At 43.4% G+C, this 22,472-nt stretch overlaps 1 protein-coding gene across 1 annotated transcript in view; it reads right to left on the bottom strand.

Moving 5' to 3' along the window:
• LOC110530907 (kelch-like protein 29) overlaps positions 1-22,472 on the bottom strand; it is a 331,159-nt gene that overhangs the window by 215,856 nt on the left and 92,831 nt on the right. The window contains exon 3 of the mRNA XM_036985426.2: positions 7,857-8,174. Within this exon, the coding sequence (XP_036841321.1) occupies positions 7,857-8,132 (276 nt within the window). The 5' untranslated portion in view covers positions 8,133-8,174. The remainder of the gene's footprint in view (positions 1-7,856; positions 8,175-22,472) is intronic.

The following is a 22,472-nucleotide window of genomic DNA, read 5'->3' as shown; positions in this document are numbered from 1 at the left end:
GGAAGCTAGTAGAAATGGAACAGGAGGCTAGTAGAAATGGAACAGGACGCTAGTAGAAATGGAACAGGAAGCTAGTAGAAATGGAACAGGAAGCTAGTAGAAATGGAACAGGAAGCTAGTAGAAATGGAACAGAAAGCTAGTAGGAATGGAACAGAAAACCAGTAGGACTTAAGAACTTAAGAACCAGTACAAATGCAATAGAAAAGTTTTTTATTTTTTAAATAACAGAAAACCTTTTGCAATGGAACAGAAAACCAGTTTTATATATTATTTTAAGTCAGTTAAGAACAAATTCTTATTTTCAATGACGGCCTAGGAACAGTGGGTTAACTGCCTGTTCAGGGGCAGAACAACTGATTTGTACCTTGTCAGCTCGGGGGTTTGAACTTGCAACCTTCCGGTTACTAGTCCAACGCTCTAACCACTAGGCTACCCTGCCGCCCCACATATTGTGGTGCTGAGGTTAAACATATTAATCAGGGAACAGGGATTAGCCTGTGAAACTAGGGCATTAGAGCTCTAGATCCTGAAATACACAGCATGTATCAATCGGTTATCCAACCAACCATGGGAAAGAGATTTCTCTGGAATTTACATTTTAGCATGGCCTGGCTTTAAACCTGATAACACCCTCACAAACACCAAATATCATTCTGAAAATAAAAACATCCAAGAACATTATATAGAAAAATCTGTACATAAATGTTACCTCTAGCCAATACCTCTTCTACAAAGCACGTTAAATTGTCCCATCTTTCCTGTTGTGGGTAATTAGGCCTACTTCATGAATCTATGAAAGTGAATGGCCTGTGTTAGTCAGTCCCTGACCCAAATAAACCCTGATTGCAGCGCTGCTTTCGCTTTGACTAAAACCAAAACGACCCAGCGAGAGCCCTTACATGCTATTCATCACCTGAAAACAGAAATAGGTGTTGTGGTGTCAACGGCCAAGGATACATCTGTATAAACAGATCCTGGCGCCCGGAAACAAAGTGAAAATACATACAAATGAATTGAGAGAAAAAAAAAACATGCTTGGATAAATAAGGTAGCTCATTTAGAAGTGCTCTCCTACCCTAAGTGTAGTGAGGTGTTCCACGTGGCTAGCTGTACATCATGATGGACATCGTGGCCAGATGGTACTCTTCCAGTCTCAGCACACGGCACTTCATCACGCTTTGCTAACGCACAGACAGACGTGCAAACCAGGGAAGCAAAGCTCACAGGCCCACACAAACCCAATCCACAGGCCCATGTACACACACCCAGCCCCACGAGTTGGGCAATGTCAACCTTTGTCCTATCGGGATTATGTACCCATAAAACATTGTGATATATGATGGTATAGGCCCCTAATGGCCAACCATACCTACAGCACGAAATTGAATGCTACAACTGGATGAATCATGATGAAAGATAATGCTGTTGAAAGCGTGGGCAGAGGCTAAGTGCAGGCAAACATTTCCTTATATTCCTTTCTGGAGGAGGAGCTTCAGCATGGAACACATTTGTGTGTGTGTCCCTCCCACATGATGGAGCCGTGACAGTCTGATGAGGAACTGTCTTACCGTAATGAGTTGGGTTATAAAGCATGAGCTGGATAGAAGCAGTCTACAGTCTTCAGAACTGAATAATAATTGCTTTATTTGCATCAGTAAATAAATAATATTGTAACGACCCTGGGTTTATAAGCGCGGAAATCGACCCCTGCCGCGCGAACATGCTTTTGCGGCACAGCCGATAGCACGCCGGACCTCGGGCTCGAAGGTCGAGGGTTCGAGACCTGCTCCCTGCTGTTTCATTGCAATATTATCTGTTTCATAAAGCTGTGATTGAGAATAGCCTATGAACTTTTATTCTTTTTTATTTCTGAAAGTGTCAACTTCAAGACAACACCTTCTTAGGCCTGAACATAACTAACTGGTCTTAAAGCTTTTATGATAGGACTAGTAGGAGGATAGGTTATTGGCCCTTTGGTTTTCCTGGCCCACATGGATCATTTCTTTCTTAATAAGCTTAAACTACTTCTTTTTTTTTTTTTTGGCTATTGCAACCTGGTCTCAGAGCATTTCGTATTATTCTGTACGTTTATCTGGGATTCTCCATTTAGTACTGTATGATATGTTTTGTTTGATATGGCTACATAAGGCAAAAAACAAAGAGGATGGTTGGTCGTGGTGGATGGCTGTGCGTATAATGCAAACCTTTAGCAACCCTAAGGTTGAGAGTTCAAATCTCATCATGGACAACTTTACATTGTCCCCCTAATTTACAAACTTCCAAATACTTTTTAGCTACTTTACAACTACTTAGCATGTTAGCTAACCCTTAACCAGTCACCTAACCATAACCCTTTTAGCTAATCCTTCCCCAAACCTTGACCCTAACCTTAGCCATAACACCTAGCTAAGATTAGCGAGCTAGCTAGAATTCATAACATAACATGTAAATTCGTAACATATTGTACATTTGGCAAATTTGTAACATATTTTACGTTTTGAAAATTCGTTACATATGTCACAAATTACAATTCATATTATATCTACATACAGTGCCTTGCGAAAGTATTCGGCCCCCTTGAACTTTGCGACCTTTTGCCACATTTCAGGCTTCAAACATAAAGATATAAAACTGTATTTTTTTGTAAAGAATCAACAACAAGTGGGACACAATCATGAAGTGGAACGACATTTATTGGATATTTCAAACTTTTTTAACAAATCAAAAACTGAAAAATTGGGCGTGCAAAATTATTCAGCCCCCTTAAGTTAATACTTTGTAGCGCCACCTTTTGCTGTGATTACAGCTGTAAGTCGCTTGGGGTATGTCTCTATCAGTTTTGCACATCGAGAGACTGACATTTTTTCCCATTCCTCCTTGCAAAACAGCTCGAGCTCAGTGAGGTTGGATGGAGAGCCTTTGTGAACAGCAGTTTTCAGTTCTTTCCACAGATTCTCAATTGGATTCAGGTCTGGACTTTGACTTGGCCATTCTAACACCTGGATATGTTTATTTTTGAACCATTCCATTGTAGATTTTGCTTTATGTTTTGGATCATTGTCTTGTTGGAAGACAAATCTCCGTCCCAGTCTCAGGTCTTTTGCAGGCTCCATCAGGTTTTCTTCCAGAATGGTCCTGTATTTGGCTCCATCCATCTTCCCATCAATTTTAACCATCTTCCCTGTCCCTGCTGAAGAAAAGCAGGCCCAAACCATGATGCTGCCACCACCATGTTTGACAGTGGGGATGGCGTGTTCAGCTGTGTTGCTTTTACGCCAAACATAACGTTTTGCATTGTTGCCAAAAAGTTCAATTTTGGTTTCATCTGACCAGAGCACCTTCTTCCACATGTTTGGTGTGTCTCCCAGGTGGCTTGTGGCAAACTTTAAACAACACTTTTTATGGATATCTTTAAGAAATGGCTTTCTTCTTGCCACTCTTCCATAAAGGCCAGATTTGTGCAATATACAACTGATTGTTGTCCTATGGACAGAGTCTCCCACCTCAGCTGTAGATCTCTGCAGTTCATCCAGAGTGATCATGGGCCTCTTGGCTGCATCTCTGATCAGTCTTCTCCTTGTATGAGCTGAAAGTTTAGAGGGACGGCCAGGTCTTGGTAGATTTGCAGTGGTCTGATACTCCTTCCATTTCAATATTATCGCTTGCACAGTGCTCTTTGGGATGTTTAAAGCTTGGGAAATCGTTTTGTATCCAAATCCGGCTTTAAACTTCTTCACAACAGTATCTCGGACCTGCCTGGTGTGTTCCTTGTTCTTCATGATGCTCTCTGCGCTTTTAACGGACCTCTGAGACTATCACAGTGCAGGTGCATTTATACGGAGACTTGATTACACACAGGTGGATTGTATTTATCATCATTAGTCATTTAGGTCAACATTGGATCATTCAGAGATCCTCACTGAACTTCTGGAGAGAGTTTGCTGCACTGAAAGTAAAGGGGCTGAATAATTTTGCACGCCCAATTTTTCAGTTTTTGATTTGTTAAAAAAGTTTGAAATATCCAATAAATGTCGTTCCACTTCATGATTGTGTCCCACTTGTTGTTGATTCTTCACAAAAAAAATACAGTTTTATATCTTTATGTTTGAAGCCTGAAATGTGGCAAAAGGTCGCAAAGTTCAAGGGGGCCGAATACTTTCGCAAGGTACTGTAATAATTGCTGATGGACATCCAAAAATGTATACATACCATATTAAACGTATCATACTAAATGGAGTGTTTTTGATTTACGTAAAGAATAATACGAAAATAGTAGATTGGCTATTGTTTGTTACCTCTCATTATTAGTCCCCTAGCTACCTTGTGTTTTTAAGCTATTCAAACAACTTTTTGAGATCTCTGTTACATTCATTGTTTGAACGGGAGAAATCCTTATATAACAAATGATGAAAGCGTAGCCTATGAACCAAAGTCATATTCATAGCCTATCGAATAGTGAGAGACGGGACTATTAGGCTACGTTTTTTTTTTTTTTACCGCTAGACACAAGATAGTTAAGGAGTGTCCGTAGTAAAAAATATGTTTAAAAAAAATTCAATTGCTTAGTCCAGGGATCATCAACGAGATGCAGCCGCGGGCCGATTTTTTCTTGAGAAGATGGTCGGGGGGCCTGAACATAAATACAAATAATTTGTAGATGGAAGATACAGTATAATATTTGACTAAAACAGAATTTCACGATCACGTTTCTCTCTATTATGCGTGAGAATATTTGGGAACAGATTTTTTAAATTAAAATCGCTTGGAGCTGATTTCCTGGTGTTTTTAGTGTATTATGTCCAACAATAATACATTTTTTAAAATGTTTTTTTTTGCTCAGAAAACTTTGGGGGGGGAGGGGCAAATAACACCACCGCCAGTTGGTGAACACTACTATAGTCTAAGGCCCATGCATCAGAGAGAACGAGAGCGAGAACATTTTCGGACTGGACATTTTGCGCTGCTTTGGTGGAATTCTCCACTCTGTCTGGCCTACATTCCTCTCCTGTGTTCTGTATATAACAGATTTATTGAAATAGGCTATAGAAACTAGGAATAGGCAGACTACTCAGAATGTCACTTGTGTGCTGCCCTGCTATGTGCTGCGAGACGCCGTTCTTTACTGTGCGGTGACAGTCAAGTTCAAATATGCTAACCCATTGTCTGTCACATCACAATGTCGTCACCATCGACGATGTCGGTCAATCGGCGTTATCGCCCAACCTTAACACACACACACTGAGAACAGCTGAGAGATGTCCTCACAGCATACATCAATAACGCCTGTCAGGTCTTAAAGGGATACTTCGGGATACTTTGGGCAATGAAGCCCCTTTTATCTACTTCTCCAGAGCATGCACGCTGTTCCCATAGGTCTCCAGTCATGGCGCTAACGCTAGTTAGATAGATAAATGGCTTAATTGGCAACATCCCAAAGTATCCCTTTAAGTGAGCAACAGGCTAGCGCCAGGACAGAGAACCAACAGCATCCCTCTGCCTGACAAACACATGCACATACAAACTGCTGGACAGATACACAGACTCAGAGCAGAGCTGCTTGGATGGCAGATGACAATGAGAGAGAGGTCGCTCGAAGGCCTGTGGATGTCCAGTGTGTGTTTCTGTGTTCCATTAGGCCATTATTAAACATCAGCTTATGCCTCTAGGTGTTTCCTGTTTAGAGACATGCTCCGGATGGCGACTAGTAAGTCTTTTTTTAAACCTCCCGCTTTGGGCTGAATGTGTCAATGTGTAGTTCATACATGCATAATAAATGAGCAGAATTACTGTTTTACTCCAAAAGCCACAAAATCCCTAGTTTGAAAGCAACTGTTTACTAGAAGCTGTGCAGCGCCATTTTCCCTACATTTCTCCCACGTGGGTCAGCCCCCTAGCAATTAAAGTTCCAGCCCCTCGCCATGAGTGACCGCTAGCAAGATACACACACATAGCAGAGAGAGAGCGCAGTTACATGGTGCACGTATCTGCACATATGCAACATAGTATGCTATTTTCGGGGATCACAAATGTATACAAATGTACAGGAGAATCTATTTAATGATGCTATTCTATATGCTGCTAGAAAAGGTTACAACGAAGTGTCGGAGACAACACACAGGAGAGAGTTACACCCCTGACTAAACACTAGCAGACAGGCCAGCATCTGGTAGAGGTTCGCTCCCTAACACACACACCCTCCTCCCACACACACACACTGATTATCAACCGTCCATGTATCTGACACACATGTCAGACCAGCCGAGCTACTGAAGCTATATGTATGGCAGCCATATTGAGTGGTCCTAATCACATTGGCAGCCATTGACTGATGACAATAGCCATGGTGGGAGACGGTGGCTGCTGAGAGTTCTGTTCCGGATACATGTCATTATTCAGCAGACAAAAAGAGGCCACTTGGCTGCCGGAGGAGATTTAACATTTCTGTGGTCAGAGAGTTCTCTCAACCATCTAATGATGCTCACTTAGCAGCAGCATTACTGCAGTCTTGTTTACCACTACTGCCTGGCAGAGGAGACAGCGAGAGAGAGAGACAGCGAGAGAGAGAGAGACAGCGAGAGGGAGAGAGACAGCGAGAGAGAGCGAGAGACAGCGAGAGAGAGAGACAGCGAGAGACAGCGAGAGAGAGAGACAGCGAGAGACAGCGAGAGAGAGAGACAGCGAGAGACAGCGAGAGAGAGAGACAGCGAGAGACAGCGAGAGAGAGACAGCGAGAGACAGCGAGAGAGAGCGAGAGAGAGAGACAGCGAGAGACAGCGAGAGAGAGAGACAGCGAGAGACAGCGAGAGAGAGACAGACAGAGAGACAGACAGAGCGCGAATGAGATAATGTGGGGGGAAAGAAAGAGAAGGAGAAAACAAAGCCCATGTAATGGTAACGGAGTGATGTGGGGGTGAGAGGTGGAGAGAAGCTCAGGCCCTGTGGAGTTAAATGAAAGTAAAGTGATATTGCGGAAAAAAGTTAGAGAAAGATGAATGGTGGTCGAACTAGCAGAGCCAGAAGGGAGGAGGCTTGGTTTTCTAACTTTATTTGGTGAAGCTGCCTCTCTCAGAGTATCTAGGTAACTCCTTGGGCTACAGGAGAGAAGAGAAAACTCACAGTGAACTCACTGCATAAAAGTAAACGTAAGAGGTCAAATCTCAAAGTGGTACTAGGGCGTAGAACTTTTCAGATTCCAGTTTTGAGTAAGGGTTGGTCATTACAATGAAAAAGAGCTAGCAGAAAAAACAGCTATCACGGGGAAAAGACAAAAACACTACAGGATCTTTTTTAGTTTATCCAACAAAGTTCATCATAGTGTAAGTTTATAATAAGTATTCCATATATTGGAAAGCACATGCATGTAAACCCTGTCCAAGCTCAGAGCTTTGTAAGCACCTACAGCTTGGCCACATCTCAACTGCTGCCTCAGGTAATTTACATAATGAGAGGAGAAAATTAGTGAGGAGGAGAAAAGAGGGAACAAGCCAGCCATTTGGCAGACAGAGAGAGAGAGAGAGAGAGACAGAGAGAGACAGAGAGAGAGAGAGACAGAGAGAGAGAGACAGAGAGAGACAGAGAGAGAGAGACAGAGTGAGAGAGAGACAGAGAGACAGAGAGAGACAGAGAGAGAGGAGAGAGACAGAGAGAGAGGAGAGAGAGAGACGCAGCTAAACGGCTTGGCGGGATTGAAATGAGAAGAGTTGGAGAGTGGCGGCAGGGGATAGAGGCCAGAGAGAAAAAGATTTGCATGGAGAGAATGGTAAGAGTTGGAGAACGGAGACAGAGTGTATAATGAGGAGGGAGGTAAATGGTTTTGGCGTGGACGGAGAGAGAAAGAGGACCCGTGTGTTCTTACCTTGGCAGCACCAGCGGCCGTGACTGTGACGCCTCCTTGACGCTTGACAACCATGTCACCACCACTCGATGTCGTCACGGCAACCGTAACCGGGGTTGGCAAGAGGGAAGGGATGACGGGCAGTGGGAGGAGTCCCGGGCGATTGTTACCGTTGACGGTTGGGCAGCTGTTATTGGCTCCCGATCCGTTGAGGAGGCCAGTCGGACGGATGATGTCCCGCCTCTCCCACGGCATCCCTCGGTACTCCCTCTCGAAGCGGTTGTGGTGACGTGACATCACTTCCTCTTCCTTTCAGAGGAGACGATGACGGGGGCACGCCTGGAGAAGAGGTGGGGGGGGATTGTTATGATCAATATTATTATTTATTCAAGTAATAATGCAGCAATTTCAGCTGATCAGTCTGTTACCAATATTCTGGCCTGATGTTGTACAGCTATAAATCTGAGTCACAATACCGCACCATTTCAGAGAGTCGTGTCGCGTAAGTGTGAACGCTTTTGCAGTAACATCTGTTCCCAGTCAACTGACTGACAGGAAAAAACACACACCGCGTCTCATAACATACACGCCTGTTTAAAACGCACTGCAGCTCGTTAGCAGGATCTAACAGCCGTTCTCCCAGGTCTTCACAAGACGATAACATACAGAACAGAAATGAGCATCACCATAACAGGATCTATAAAAAAACTGGGAAAAAAACACTTTTAATGGACTAATTGGGTTTGGTTAAATAAAAGTCTAACAATATGGCCATTGGTTACAGCCAGACAATACATTATTATTTTCATATTGTCTTGAGGATAGCTATAGCTATAGCCTGACATGCAGTGGTGTAAAGTACTTTAAAGTACCACTTACGTAAGTAGTTGTTTGGGGTATCTGTACTTTACTCTTTATATTTTTGACAAGTTTTACTTTTTCTCCACTACATTCTGAAAAACAAATGTACATTTTACTCCCATACATTTTCCCTGACACCCAAAAGTACACGTTACATTACGAATGCTTAGCAGGGCAGGAATATTGTCCAATTCACGCACTTATCAAGAGAACATCTCTGGTCATCCGTACAGCTTCTGATCTGGCAGACTTACTAAGTGTAAATGCTTCGTTTTTAAATGATAGTGAAACTGTTGACGTGTGGCTATCCTTCAATGAGTGAATGTGAAATGATTTATACTTTTACTTTATATTCTTAAGATTTTAGCTATTACATTTAGTTTTATACTTACACTTACTTTAGGATGTTCACTTGAGTCCTTTTCTATTAAAGGTATCTTTACTTCTACTCAAGTATGCCTAGTTAAATAAAGGATAAATAAAACATAAATAAATAGCAGATTGACAATTGGGTACTTTTTCCACCACTGAGGTCATCACTGAATTGTCTTGTGTCTTAATAACCACACTACGAGGCCTCCCGGGTGGCGCAGTGGTTAAGGGCGCTGTACTGCAGCGCCAGCTGTGCCATCAGAGTCTCTGGGTTCAGGCTCTGTCGTAACCGGCCGCGACCGGGAGGTCCATGGGGTGACGCAAAATTGGCCTAGCGTCGTCCGGGTTAGGGAGGGCTTGGTCGGTAGGGATGTACTTGTCTCATCGCGCACCAGCAACTCCTGTGGCGGGCCGCAGTGCGCGCTAACCAAGGTTGCCAGGTGCACGGTGTAGCCTCCGACACATTGGTGCGGCTGGCTTCCGGGTTGGATGCGCGCTGTGTTAAGAAGCAGTGCAGCTGGTTGGGTTGTGTATCAGAGGACGCATGACTTTCAACCTTCGTCTCTCCCGAGCCCGTACGGGAGTTGTAGCGATGAGACAAGATAGTAACTACCACGAAATTGGGAAGAAAATTCAAAAAATTAATAAAAATAAAATAAAAATAACAACTTGTTTACAGTTGAAGTCAGAAGTTTCCACACACTTTAGCCAAACACATTTAAACTCAGTTTTTCACAATTCCTAACATTTAATCCTAGTAAAAATTCCCTGTCCACCACTCAGTTAGGATCACAACTTTATATTAAGAATGTGAAATGTCAGGATAAGAGTAGGAAGAATGATTTATTTCACCCCTTCATCACATTCCCAGTGGGTCAGAAGTTTACATACACTCAAATAGTATTTGGTAGCATTGCCTTTAAATTGTTTAACTTGGGTCAAACGCTTCAGGTAGCCTTCCACAAGCTTCCGACAATAAATTGGGTGAATTTTGGCCCATTCCTCCTGACAGAGCTGGTGTAACCGAGTCAGGTTTGTTGGCCTCCTTGCTCACATATGCTTTTTCAGTTCTGCCCACAACTTCTGTCTCATCGCTACAACTCCCATACGGGCTCGGGAGAGACGAAGGTCGAGAGCCATGCGTCCTCTGAAACACAACCCAATCAAGCCATACTGCTTCTTAACACAGCGCACATCCAACCCGGAAGCCAGCCGCACCATTGTGTCGGAGGAAACGCTGTACACCTAACGACCTGGTCAGCATGCACTGCGCCCGGCCCGCCACAGGAGTCGCTAGTGCGCGATGAGACAAGAATATCCCTACCGGCCATCCCTCCCTAACCCGGACGACGCTAGGCCAATTTTGCGTCGCCCCATGGACATCCCGGTCGCGGCCGGCTGCGACAGAGCCTGGGCTTGAACCCAGCCTTGCGATGCAGTGCCTTAGACCAATGCGACACCCGGGAGGCCCGTCCTTAAGCCATTTCGCCACAACTTTGGAAGTATGCTTGGGGTCATTGTCCATTTGGAAGACCCATTTGCGACCAAGCTTTAACTTTAACTGATGTCTTGAGATGTTGCTTCAATATATACACACATCATTTTCCTCCCTCATGATACCATCTATTTTGTGAAGTGCACCAGTCCCTCCTACAGCAAAGCACCCCCACAACATGATGCTACCGCCCCCGTGCTTCACGGCCGGGATGGTGTTCTTCGGCTTGCAAGCCTCCCCCTTTTTCCTCCAAACATAACGATGGTCATTATTGCCAAACAGTTATATTTTTGTTTCATCAGAACAGAGGACATTTCTCAAAAAAGTACAATCTTTGTCCCCATGTGTAGTTGCAAACCGTAGTCTGGCTTTTTTATGGGGGTTATGGAGATGTGGCTTCTTCATTGCTGAGCGGCGTTTCAGGTTATGTCGATATAGGACTTACTGTTACGGTTTTACTGTGGATACAGATACTTTGTACAGGTTTCCTCCAGCATCTTCACAAGGTCCTTGTTCTGGGATTGATTTGCAATTTTCGCAACGAGGTACGTTTATCTCTAGGAGACAGAATGCGTCTCATTCCTGAGCGGTATGACAGCTGTGTGGTCCCATGGTGTTTATACTTGCGTACTATTGTTTGTACAGATGAACGTGGTACCTTCAGGCGTTTGGAAATTGCTCCTAAGGATGAAACAGACTTGTGGAGGTCCACAATTTTTTTCTGAGGTCTTGGCTGATTTCTTTTGATTTTCCCATGATGTCAAGCAAAGAGGCATTGAGTTTGAAGGTAGGTGTTAAAATACATCCACAGGTACACGTCCAATTGACTCAAATTATGTCAATTAGCCTATCAGAAGCTTCTAAATCCATGACATCATTTTCTGGAATTTTCCAAGCTGTTTAAAGGCACAGTCAACTTAGTGTATGTAAACTTCTGACCCACTGGAAGTGTGATACAGTGAATTATAAGTGAAATAATCTGTCTGTTAACAATTGTTAGAAAAATCACTTGTGTCATGCACAAAGTAGATGCCCTAACCGACTTGCCAAAACTATTGTTTGTTAAAAAGAAACTAGTGGAGTGGTTTTAATGACTCCTACCTAAGTGTATGTAAACTTCGACTTCAACTGTACCAATCTATGTAACTACTGTAATAGCGAGCTAACTCAATAGTATACCAATGAATTACATGACTAGTTACCTCTTTTAGAACGACAGAGTGTGATTGAAAGGGCAGCGCTGCTGTAGGCTGGAATGACATTGGTGAGGTTAGTAAAACACTATTCTGTACCATAAACTGCTAAGTCACTTCATAGGAGATCATAAATCAAAAGGGTATCTGGCTTGTGTAGTAAAAGGCGTCACTGAGGGGTGTATTGGACTCCTCACCAAAGGAATGATGTTCCTTTTTGGACCTTGATAAGAACAGTTAAATATATAAATATTTTCTCTCTCTCAAATGCAGCCACATTGTCATGGAGATTCCACGATCATTTTTTATGCACACTGGTCTCTTTCACACCTCTCAGGGAAGAAGGAATGCCTTGAAGTGGGTGTGGTGTAAACAGGGCCAGTGGGGGACCACTGCATTATAAGTCTGCTGTGACCATCCATTTAGCAACAGGGACTTCACTGTCCTCCTCTATGTCCAAACACACAGACACATTCTGTACAAACACAAAGCAGATTGGAGGCAATGGAACTGCAGAAACACTATTTTGTACAGCTCCCCTGCAGTTAGCTCTTTCACAATGTCAACATAAGCATTACATATTATCTCACACACATAAGCAGTTATTCCAACTGCACACTGGTGTGGCTGAGTAATGGTACTTATATCCTCTGTCAGTTCCAAACCACACCCCATTTGACTAATAGTCAACAGATCCCTATATACACAACATATCTGTATACAACAGGTATATGTAGGATATGTATGAGAAAAGACGTGTGTCAAGTTACCAGGCATTTGGTGAACCAGTGAACCCAGGTTGATAGCAAAAAGCCCCAACCCAAGACTTGAGTGTTGGTTGTCTCTTGGTACTCCAATTAGGTGTCCGCTAAATGTCACTGTGGCATCACACTCGATCTCGATCTCAATACCGGTGGTGTGTATGTGGGTCCGTGCTTACGGTGTGTGTGTGTGTGTGTGTGTGTTGCAGCTCCATAACAGCATGACTGGAGCAACAGAGCTGTGTTTGTCACATCTGATGTGGGGAGAAGATAATGAAAGAGACATTGGAGGTTTCTGCCTGCCGTCCTAGGGTGTTGAAAACTACACAGACCTGTGGACCGGAATAGAGGTCGACCGATTAATCGGAATGGCCGATTAACTAGGGACGATTTCAAGTTTTCAAAACAATCAGGTATTTTTGGACGCCAATTTTTATACCTTTATTTAACTTGGCAAGTCAGTTAAGAACACATTCTTATTTTCAATGACGGCCTAGGAACGGTGGGTTAACTGCCTTGTTCAGGGGCAGAACAACAGATTTTCACCTTGTCAGCTCGGGGGATGCAATCTTGTAACCTTACAGTTAACTAGTCCAACGCAATAACGACCTGCCTCTCTCTCGTTGCACTTCACAAGGAGACGGCTTACTGCATTCGCGTAACAGGCAAAGGTAAGTTGCTAGCTAGCATTAAACTTATCTTATAAAAAACAATCAATCATAATCACTAGCTAACTACACATGGTTGATGATAGATATTATCTAGCGTGTCCTGCGTTGCATATAATTTGACTGAGCATACAAGTATCTAAGTATCTGAATGAGCGGTGGTAGGCAGAAGCAGGCGCGTAAACATTCATTCAAACAGCACTTTAGTGCGTTTTGCCAGCAGCTCTTCGTGTGCGTCAAGCATTGCGCTGTTTATGACTTCAAGCCTATCAACTCCCGAGATGAGGCTGGTGTAACCGAAGTGAAATGGCTAGTTAGTTAGCGCGCGCTAATAGCGTTTCAAACGTCACTCGTGCTGAGCCTTCTAGTAGTCGTTCCCCTTGCTCTGCATGAGGAACGCTGCTTCGAGGGTGGCTGTTGTCGTTGAGTTCCTGGTTCGAGCCCAGGGAGGAGCGAGGAGAGGGACGGGAGCTATGCTGTTACACTTGCAATACTAAAGTGCCTATAAGACATCCAATAGTCAAAGGTTAATGAAATTCAAATGGTATAGAGGGAAATAGTCCTATTATTCCTATAATAACTACAACCTAAAACTTCTTACCTGGGAATATTGAAGACTCATGTTAAAAGGAACCACCAGCTTTCATATGTTCTCATGTTCTGAGCAAGGAACTGAAACGTTAGCTTTCTTACATGGCACATATTTCACTTTTACTTTCTTCTCCAACACTTTGTTTTTGTATTATTTAAACCAAATTAAACATGTTTCATTATTTATTTGGGGCTAAATAGAGTTTATTGATGTATTATATTAAGTTAAAATAAGTGTTCATTCAGTATTGTTGTAATTGTCATTATTACAAATAAATAAATAAAAATCATCCGATTAAATCGGTATCGGCTTTTATGGTCCTCCAATAAATCGGTATCGGCGTTGAAAAATCATAAAATCGGTCGACCTCTAGACCGGAACAAACTAGTAACACACACACACACACCTTAACTCTTACTGTACCTTGTATACTAAGCAATGATAATTCAATACAGCTACAGATGACTGTTTGCTAAAACACTTCCTTGGTAAGTCTAGCTAAATAAAAGCTTTTTATTTAAATAAAAGTCATTTTTATTACAAAATGACTGCCTTGAGAGTGTCTTAGGTTTTCAACCAAGGATGCAAGCCAATGCTATTCCATTCCTCTGGGTGTCCAAATCATTAAGGACTTCAAATGCTCCACTCACACGCGTAGTCGTGAAGGAGGCTCAACAGCACCACTTCTGCCTCTGGAAGTTGAAAAGGTTTGGCATGGCCCCTCAAATCCTCCAAAAGTTCTACAGCTGCACCATTGAGAGCATATTTGACTGACTGCATCACTGCTTGGTATGGCAACAGCACCGCCCTTGACTGCATGGCACTACAGAGGAAATCCCAGTACATCACTGGGGCAGAGCTCCCTGCCATCGAGGACCTCTATACCAGGCGGTGTCAGAGGAAGGCCCAGTACATCACTGGGGCAGAGCTCCCTGCCATCGAGGACCTCTATATCAGGCTGTGTGAAAGAAAGAACCGGGAAAATCGCTAAAGACTCCAACCACCCAAGCCATAGACTGTTCTATCTGCTTCCCCATAGGCAAGCGGTACTGGAGCAACAAATCTGCACCAACAGACTCCTATCCCCAGACCATAACACTGCTAAATAGCTAACAAATTGACTACATGGACTATCTGCATTGATCCTTCTATTTCATCTTGCACCGTCTCTATGCACACTCACTTACACTCCAACACACACTTCATTTTCACACACACTTTCATACAAATCACATACGCTGCTGCTACACAGTAAAAAAGGGGGTGTAAAAATTACAGTGTTGACTTTTAACCCAGGATAAGTATTTTCAACATTATGAGGAGTCAATGAGCTCTAGTGTCGGAATTAAATCGGAGTGTAAAATGATGCAGTCATTGCAGTGTAAAATCAACTAAATTCAGTGGAATGAAAAAAAGAAAGTGTGTGAATGTTAACACCATTTTGAGTCAAATTAACTCTGAAAATGTGACACTAGCTGTAGAGTAACTTTAACACCATGTAGACTGGGACCAAATGTTATCTGAAACAGTGTTGAATTCAACTCTGTAGGAGTTAAATTAACAAAAAAAAAATCTGTGATATTTTGTTTATTAAATATCCTGATGTCTAGTCACCTTACGCCTTTACATATCTACCCCTACCACTCCAGTATCCATGCAAATTGTAAATATGGTACTGGAACTGACCTTGTATATAGGTTACTTACTTTCGCACGGTCTTCTATTTTTCCAGTGTTTTGGTTGTACTTAAAATGTTTCTTATAGTACTACAGATGTTGATTACTGCATGCTCGGGAAAGAGCAAGCAAGAAAGGCATTTCACTGTACTTGTACACGTGACCTTTTTGGGGGGGGGGGGGGGGGGGGGTCACCCATGAACTCACTGACTGACTGCAAGTCATGTGGTGACTTCAAACAGAGTCAGGACAAGTAGAAACCAGTCTGTTGGGTGTATCTGACTCCGTCGGTTCGGAAAAGCTATTCTCTCACATTGCTGATGTGACACAATCGTAATTGCACCCGGGTAGCCTGTGTGCATTTGAGAGAGAGAGAGAGAGGAGAGGGGTGTGTATGTGGAGACAACTGGAGTGAGAGGTGAGTGGCAGGAGTGTGATTAGTTGAAATACAAGTTCTCCCTAAGGTACAGATGTAAGACAGACCACCCTGCCCAACTGCAGAGTCTGTCACTACGAAGCAGAGGAGTGTATGTGTGCGGGCGCGCGCGCGTGCGTGTGTGTGTGTGTGTGTGTGTGTGTGTGTGTGTGTAGAGTTAGCAAAGCCATATGGGAATTCAGAGCCGTGGATAGACGTGCGGAAAGACGAAGCACAGCAGATGGACTTGATGTGGGCGAGACAGAAAGAGAGAGGCATGCGAGTGTGTGATACTGCAGTACTGGGGTGGGATGTTTACAGTCTCAGCACAATGAGACATCATATAGGCACACACACAGTTGGTCTATAGATCCCCTCCCCTGAGAAGAGGCTCCATTTCCAATGTGCGGCAGTGTGTTACTGCCATCGACCCACAGAGAGATCAGGCCAGACAGGCAGCAGCAGCACAGACCCAGTCACAACAAACCAACTCTCCTCTCCACCCGACTCTCAGTGTAATTACTGTCATTACACTACACTGCATGGGCCTTTCACTATTAGGCAGCAAGCTACTAACTGAAGGATTCAATCAATTGCAGATAGGGGATTTCTTGATGGCCCTTTTTGAAGCGTGTTTGATTTGGACAGCAGTGTCTCTCTCCCGGGTGGAGAGAGTAGATATCGGATTTAGAAATGGTCAGTCTGATATCTTTGAAAAAGACAAGACTTTACTGGAAGTGAGGCCTTCTGAAGGAAATAGTCAAGCGTGCACATACACAAAACGTTCAGAAATAAGACACCGTGGGTAAATGTGCTGACAGTTTCTCCAGAACAACAGAGAGGTATTCAAACAGATCTAAATAATGTCAGAGACTGTTCATATTGAAATGAGCCCAGGGCTGCACACACACACACACACACACACACACACACACACACACACACACAAAAATGATCGGTCTTAATTTGTCTTCGATGAGCTTGGTTTTGGTTACACACAAAGAAGGATCTACTGATGAAAGATGTTGATTGGATGGCTGATACCCCCAACCCCCTCCACATACACACTCTCTCTTCCAGGTCACACAGGACTGCAGGCTGGTGAGTTATATTTAACGATCCCTCTAAAGGCCAGGTGATGGAAGAAACGTAATTGATGTGCCAGAAGAAAAATACATACAAGACAACACAGCAGAGGGGAGGCTGGCGCTACGGAGTTGAAAAACAGAGATCGATGGCAGTATGGACAGATGGAGGAGAGGAGAGGAAAGAAGAGAAGAGCCTACATCTCCAGTGGCCATTAGCAGAGATGAATGGAGACCTGCCACCGTGATGACCAGCCGCAGTGTTTCCCCTATAGTCATTTAGCAGCGTCGCCCCGCTGGGAAAAACGATCTCAATTGACATTGAAAGGACTCAAACCAAATCGAAACTGTAGAAATATTAATGAACCTAAGTGTATAGTCGCTTCTCTCTGTCCAGCTTGATAACAGTCATCGAAATGAAGCTAGTCAGTCAGAATGTAAAAACACAACATGCAACAATTTCACCATTTGCCTGATGCAGCGCGACATCTCCTTTGCATAGAGTTGATTAGGCTGTTGTTTGTGGCCTGTGAAATGTTGTCCCATTCCTCTTCAATGGCTGCTGGGTATTGGTGGGAACTGGAACAATTTGATCCAGAGCATCCCAAACATGCTCAGTTGGTGACGATGAAGGCCATGGAAGAACTGGGCCATTTTCAGCTGCACAGGAATTATGTTCGGATCCTTCCGACATGGGGCCGTGCATTATCATGCTGAAACATGAGGTGATGCAGGTGGCACGACAATGGGCCTCAGGATCTTGTCACGGTATCTCTGTGCATTCATATTGCCGTTGATAAAATGCCATTGTGTTCGTTGTCCGTAGCTTATGCCTGCCCATACCATAACCCCACCGGCACCATGGGGCACTCTGTTCACATCAGCAAACCGCTCGCCCACATGATGCCATACACATGGTCTGCGGTTGTGAAACCGGTTTGACGTACTGCCAAATTCTCTAAAATGACGTTTGAGGCAGCTTATGGTAGAGAAATTAACATTCAATGCTCTGGTGGACATTCCTGCAGTCAGAACGCCAATATCACGCTCCCTAAAAACTTGAGACATCTGTGGCATTGTGTTGTGTCACAAAACTGCACATTTTAGAGTGGCCCTTTATTGTCCCCAGCACAAGGTGCACCTCTGTAATGATCATGCTGCTTAAATCAGCTTCTTGATATGCCAACCTGTCAGGTGGATGGGTCATCTTGGCTAAGGAGAAATGCTCACTAACAGGGATGTAAACAAATTTGTGCACATCATTTTTGAGAAATAAGCTTTTTGTGCGTATGGAACATTTCTGTGATCTTTTATTTCTGCTCATGAAACATGGGGCCAACATGTTGTGTTTATATTCTTGTTCAGCGTATTATACATTATGTGCGACCCTCCGAAATTAGTTTGACACCCCTGGGGTCAAGCAAGAGCAGGGTGAAGAGAGAGAGAGAGCAGCAAAACATACTTTTATTTTCAGGCATTTTGGAGTAGAATATCCTTTTTTAAGTCACCAGAAGTGACCTTTTCACAGTTCTACAAGAAAAATCTATTCACATATTTTCTATTCACATGAGGGTCTGATATAGACCGTGAAAACCTACTTCCTTGTGCCGACTTCCTGACTAATCAATGGCCATATCTGAAAAATGGTGAGCAGAAAGATATATTGGTGCCTTGTCTACAGTTTAGAGCTCATCCCATTCATCCCCAGCCCATTCCTTGAATGCATCCCAAAATGGCACCCTATTCCCTATGCACTGCACTTCTTTTGACAAGGGCCCATGCAATACATAGGGAACAGGGTGCCATTTGGGACAGAGCCCCTATCTGTTCTGTCCTGTTATTTCCATGTTCGGAGGAAAGGAGATGTGTGGTGACCCATATGATAGTTAATGCATTATTACAGTGACACAATGATGGCATCATGATGGGATGTGACATTAGTCAATGACACACAGACGGACAGAGTCATACTGCTAGAGACTTCCTGATCATCTGTGCTGATAAGGAGAGCAAGGAAAGGCCAAATCACTCAGCTCACAATAAAGAGGTGGGTGAAAGAGAGAGAGAGAAATAAAGAGATTATCTGACAGGAAGGAGGGGACAGGTGGAAGAAAGCCCGGAGAGAGAGAGGGAAGGATTGCAGGGGTTAGAAGAGACATTTGGGGATTTAGAGAGGGATGAAGAGGATGAGAACCACGGGCAGGGGATGATTCCCACTCCAGCTGCTGTGTGTTAATTAAAACACAGTTTCAACAGAACAACAAATCAAAATACCAAGACACTAGGATGTGGAGAGGCCCTGTGGACACTAGCTACTGTAGGTTACTTTCTCCTGCCTTCTGTTTTTAGTGAGAGAGAGTAACACATTTCCACAGACCAATCAAAGGGAGTGTGTGTGTGTTCTCGCTCTCGCTCTAAACCAACAACATCAAAACAAATGGGGTAGCACATAGCAGACGCTGTGGTCAGTAGCTTCATAAGCACAACCAGGCTTCAAGTGGGTGTGTATGTATACGTGTGTGTGTGTGTGTGTGTGTGTGTATGCCTCAGCTTTAACACAAAAACGCAAGGACTAGAAGTGTCCAGTGACTTCATTATCTAAAAAGGTATGCCAAGAGAGACTCATCTGTCACAGTCAAAGCTTTACTGCACAGACAGAGAAGAGGAAGGAGGGGAGAGATGAGAGAAGGAGAAGAAGAAAGAAAAAAAGAGTCAAAGAGAGGTTGACAGAGGAGAGAGAGTCAGGGAGGAGAAAGGGAGAAGGTCAAAGGAAGGGATAAGGAGTGGGAGGAGGTAGAGAACGAGAGCAAGAGAGAAAGAGAAAGACAGGAAGCGAGAGAAAGCAAAAGAGGTAGGAAGAGGAATGAGAGATGTAACCCTGAGTGGCCTTTCCAGATAAGTGTTTGCATACTCAGGCGAGTTCCAGTGCCGTCATTACCATGGATATACTGCGTGTGTGTGTGTGTCTGTGTGTTATTACCATAGCGATGCCCCAGGCAGTAAGATGCCCTGACCCATCAACAACAAAGAGCTCCATTTAGCTGTTTTCTGCCTTAGAGATGAAACACTTAGACCTGCTCTGACTAAACAACGTTATTATCGTATGGAGGAGCTCCCTCAAATACCAGGCTTTAGTACTGGAGACCAAAATGCAGTTGCAGTTGCAGTTGCACACACACACACACACACACACACACACACACCTCTCCCCCAGGTGGACGTCCCCTAGACCTTTCACTCTTTGAACGCAACTGCTACTCCGCCGGCGCCACACACGGACGCGCGCGAGCCCTCACGATTAGGGCTGTGACGGTCATGGAATTTTGGATGGCGGTTATTGGTCTGCCAAAAATGAACTCAACCACCGCTCTAGCTGTTCGAATGGACATCCACGCTCTTCTTTCGTCCACTAGACTGCATGTGACGCAGCCAAGAGCGGAAAAAGATTCATCGAACGGCGTCCTCGAATCGCCAGGGTTAAGGTTCCAAGCCTGTTCTACTCGTTCTATTTCCGTGCACTGCTGCAGCAGGGAGGGAGGAAGGCGCTGCCTAGGCAACCAACGATTTGTTTGCTACAACACCTTGCTTGTAGTTTCATCACGTTGTAAAGAGTCCATGCTACCGCAGGAACTGACTCGACCTCGAGAAATGACCGGCCGTCCCGTCTTCAGTCAGCTGTTCGTTCTACAAAACAATTATTATTATTTTAACGTGTAACCGACGGTTATGGTCTTCATCCATAAAACCGTCGGTTACACGTTTATACAGTAGTTGTGCCAGCCCTACTGCACGGACGCACACACACAAGCACACACACACCACGGTCGGCCTCTCTTGCTAGGAAACTGTACAACAGAGGGGCAATTGACATGTAAAAAAAAATATATATAAAAAAGGATGAATGGAGGACAAGAAAGGTAGCGAGAGTGGAGGAGAGAAAAATATTGTACTCTGGGCTGTATGAAAGGCTGAGACTGGTAGAATTTGAGCTGTCGTACTTGGAAAAAGGCCTTTGGAAATGCCAGACAGACAGTGTGTGTGTGTGGGCGAAACCACGTGCGTCAATGCATGCGTGACAGTAAGCGAAACAGAGGGAGCGAGAGGGGAGTACAGTGACAGACAGAGTAAATGAGAAAGAGCAAAGAGAGATGTAGAGAAAGGGACAGAAACCATAGGTTTAATCAATATGGTGGAAATGTGTCTGCTGTAGATCACTTCCCTGGCAATAACACAGCCAGCCACCATCTCCCACTTTAACACTAGAACCGCTGGGCCTCAATGGACCCCCCCTTTAAGCTAATGAGTCATTCTGACTGCAACATCCTAACAGTTTAAATAATATTTAATATATGCTATCGCAACAACAATCATTTGGTCGTGTTTACGAAGGCCTTGGGTAACATTAGAATAAGATTTAAAATTTTATTTCAAATAACACACTAGTTTATGTTAATGTTGGCTATATGTATAAACGCAAAAAAACGCAAAAAAGTTTTCAGTTTTTTTTCGGTGAGTGCCTTTGCTACACCTATGAAACAGAAAGCATGTTTGTTGGAACACGGTAACAGCTCATTTTTATAATGACAAAATACATTTAAAAAAAATACCCCAACCAACAAGAGGCACAGTCAGAAGACGCGCAGGCAAATCATGAAAATATCAGTAGTCGAAACATCATTATAAGCACCGTGGCCTTGATGAATACTGAAACGCAGCACTAAATGGCATTATAATGAGTATAAGTGTCGATGTGACAGCAGTCAAAAATAGTACATTTTCAGCTCGTGCTGATATTGTGAGAATCTTGTTAAAGGTGTGTCTTGTTAAAAGTTCATTTGTGGAATTTCTTTCCTTCTTAATGCTTTTGAGCCAATCAGTTGTGGTGTGACAAGGTAGGGGTGGTATACAGAAGATAGCCCTATTTGGTAAAAGTCAATATTATGGCAAGAACACCTCAAATGTCAATAACTTTGAAAGGTTCTTCACGTGCAGTCGCAAAACCATCAAGCGCTATGATGAAACGGGCTCTCATGAGGACCGCCCAGGAAAGGAAGACCCAGAGTTAAAAAACTCTGCTGCAGAGGATGAGTTCATTCGAGTTACCAGTCTCAAAAATTGCAGCCCAAATAAATGCTTCAGAGTTCAAGTAACAGACACATCTCAATATCAACTGGGGTGGCAGGTAGCCTAGTGGTAAAACACTGTTCCTAGGCCGTCATTGAAAATAAGAATTTGTTCTTAACTGACATGCCTAGTTAAATTAAAGGTAAAATATTATATATATATCTTTAATTTAACTAGGCATGTCAGTAAAATATTATATATATATATAATATTTTACCTTTAATTTAACTAGGAATGTCAGTTAAGAACAAATATATATATATATATATATATATATATATATATATATATATATATATATATATATATATATATATAAAAACTGTTCAGAGGAGACTGCGTGAATCAGGCCTTCATGGTCAAACTGCTCCAAAGAAACCACTACTAAATGACAC

Source organism: Oncorhynchus mykiss, chromosome 8 (assembly GCF_057628025.1).
Source record: "Oncorhynchus mykiss isolate SJ-2025 chromosome 8, ASM5762802v1, whole genome shotgun sequence".
Taxonomy (NCBI): Eukaryota; Metazoa; Chordata; class Actinopteri; order Salmoniformes; family Salmonidae; genus Oncorhynchus; species Oncorhynchus mykiss.
The sequence above is the reverse complement of the archived record's forward strand: the minus strand, read 5'-3'. Positions and strand labels throughout refer to the sequence as shown.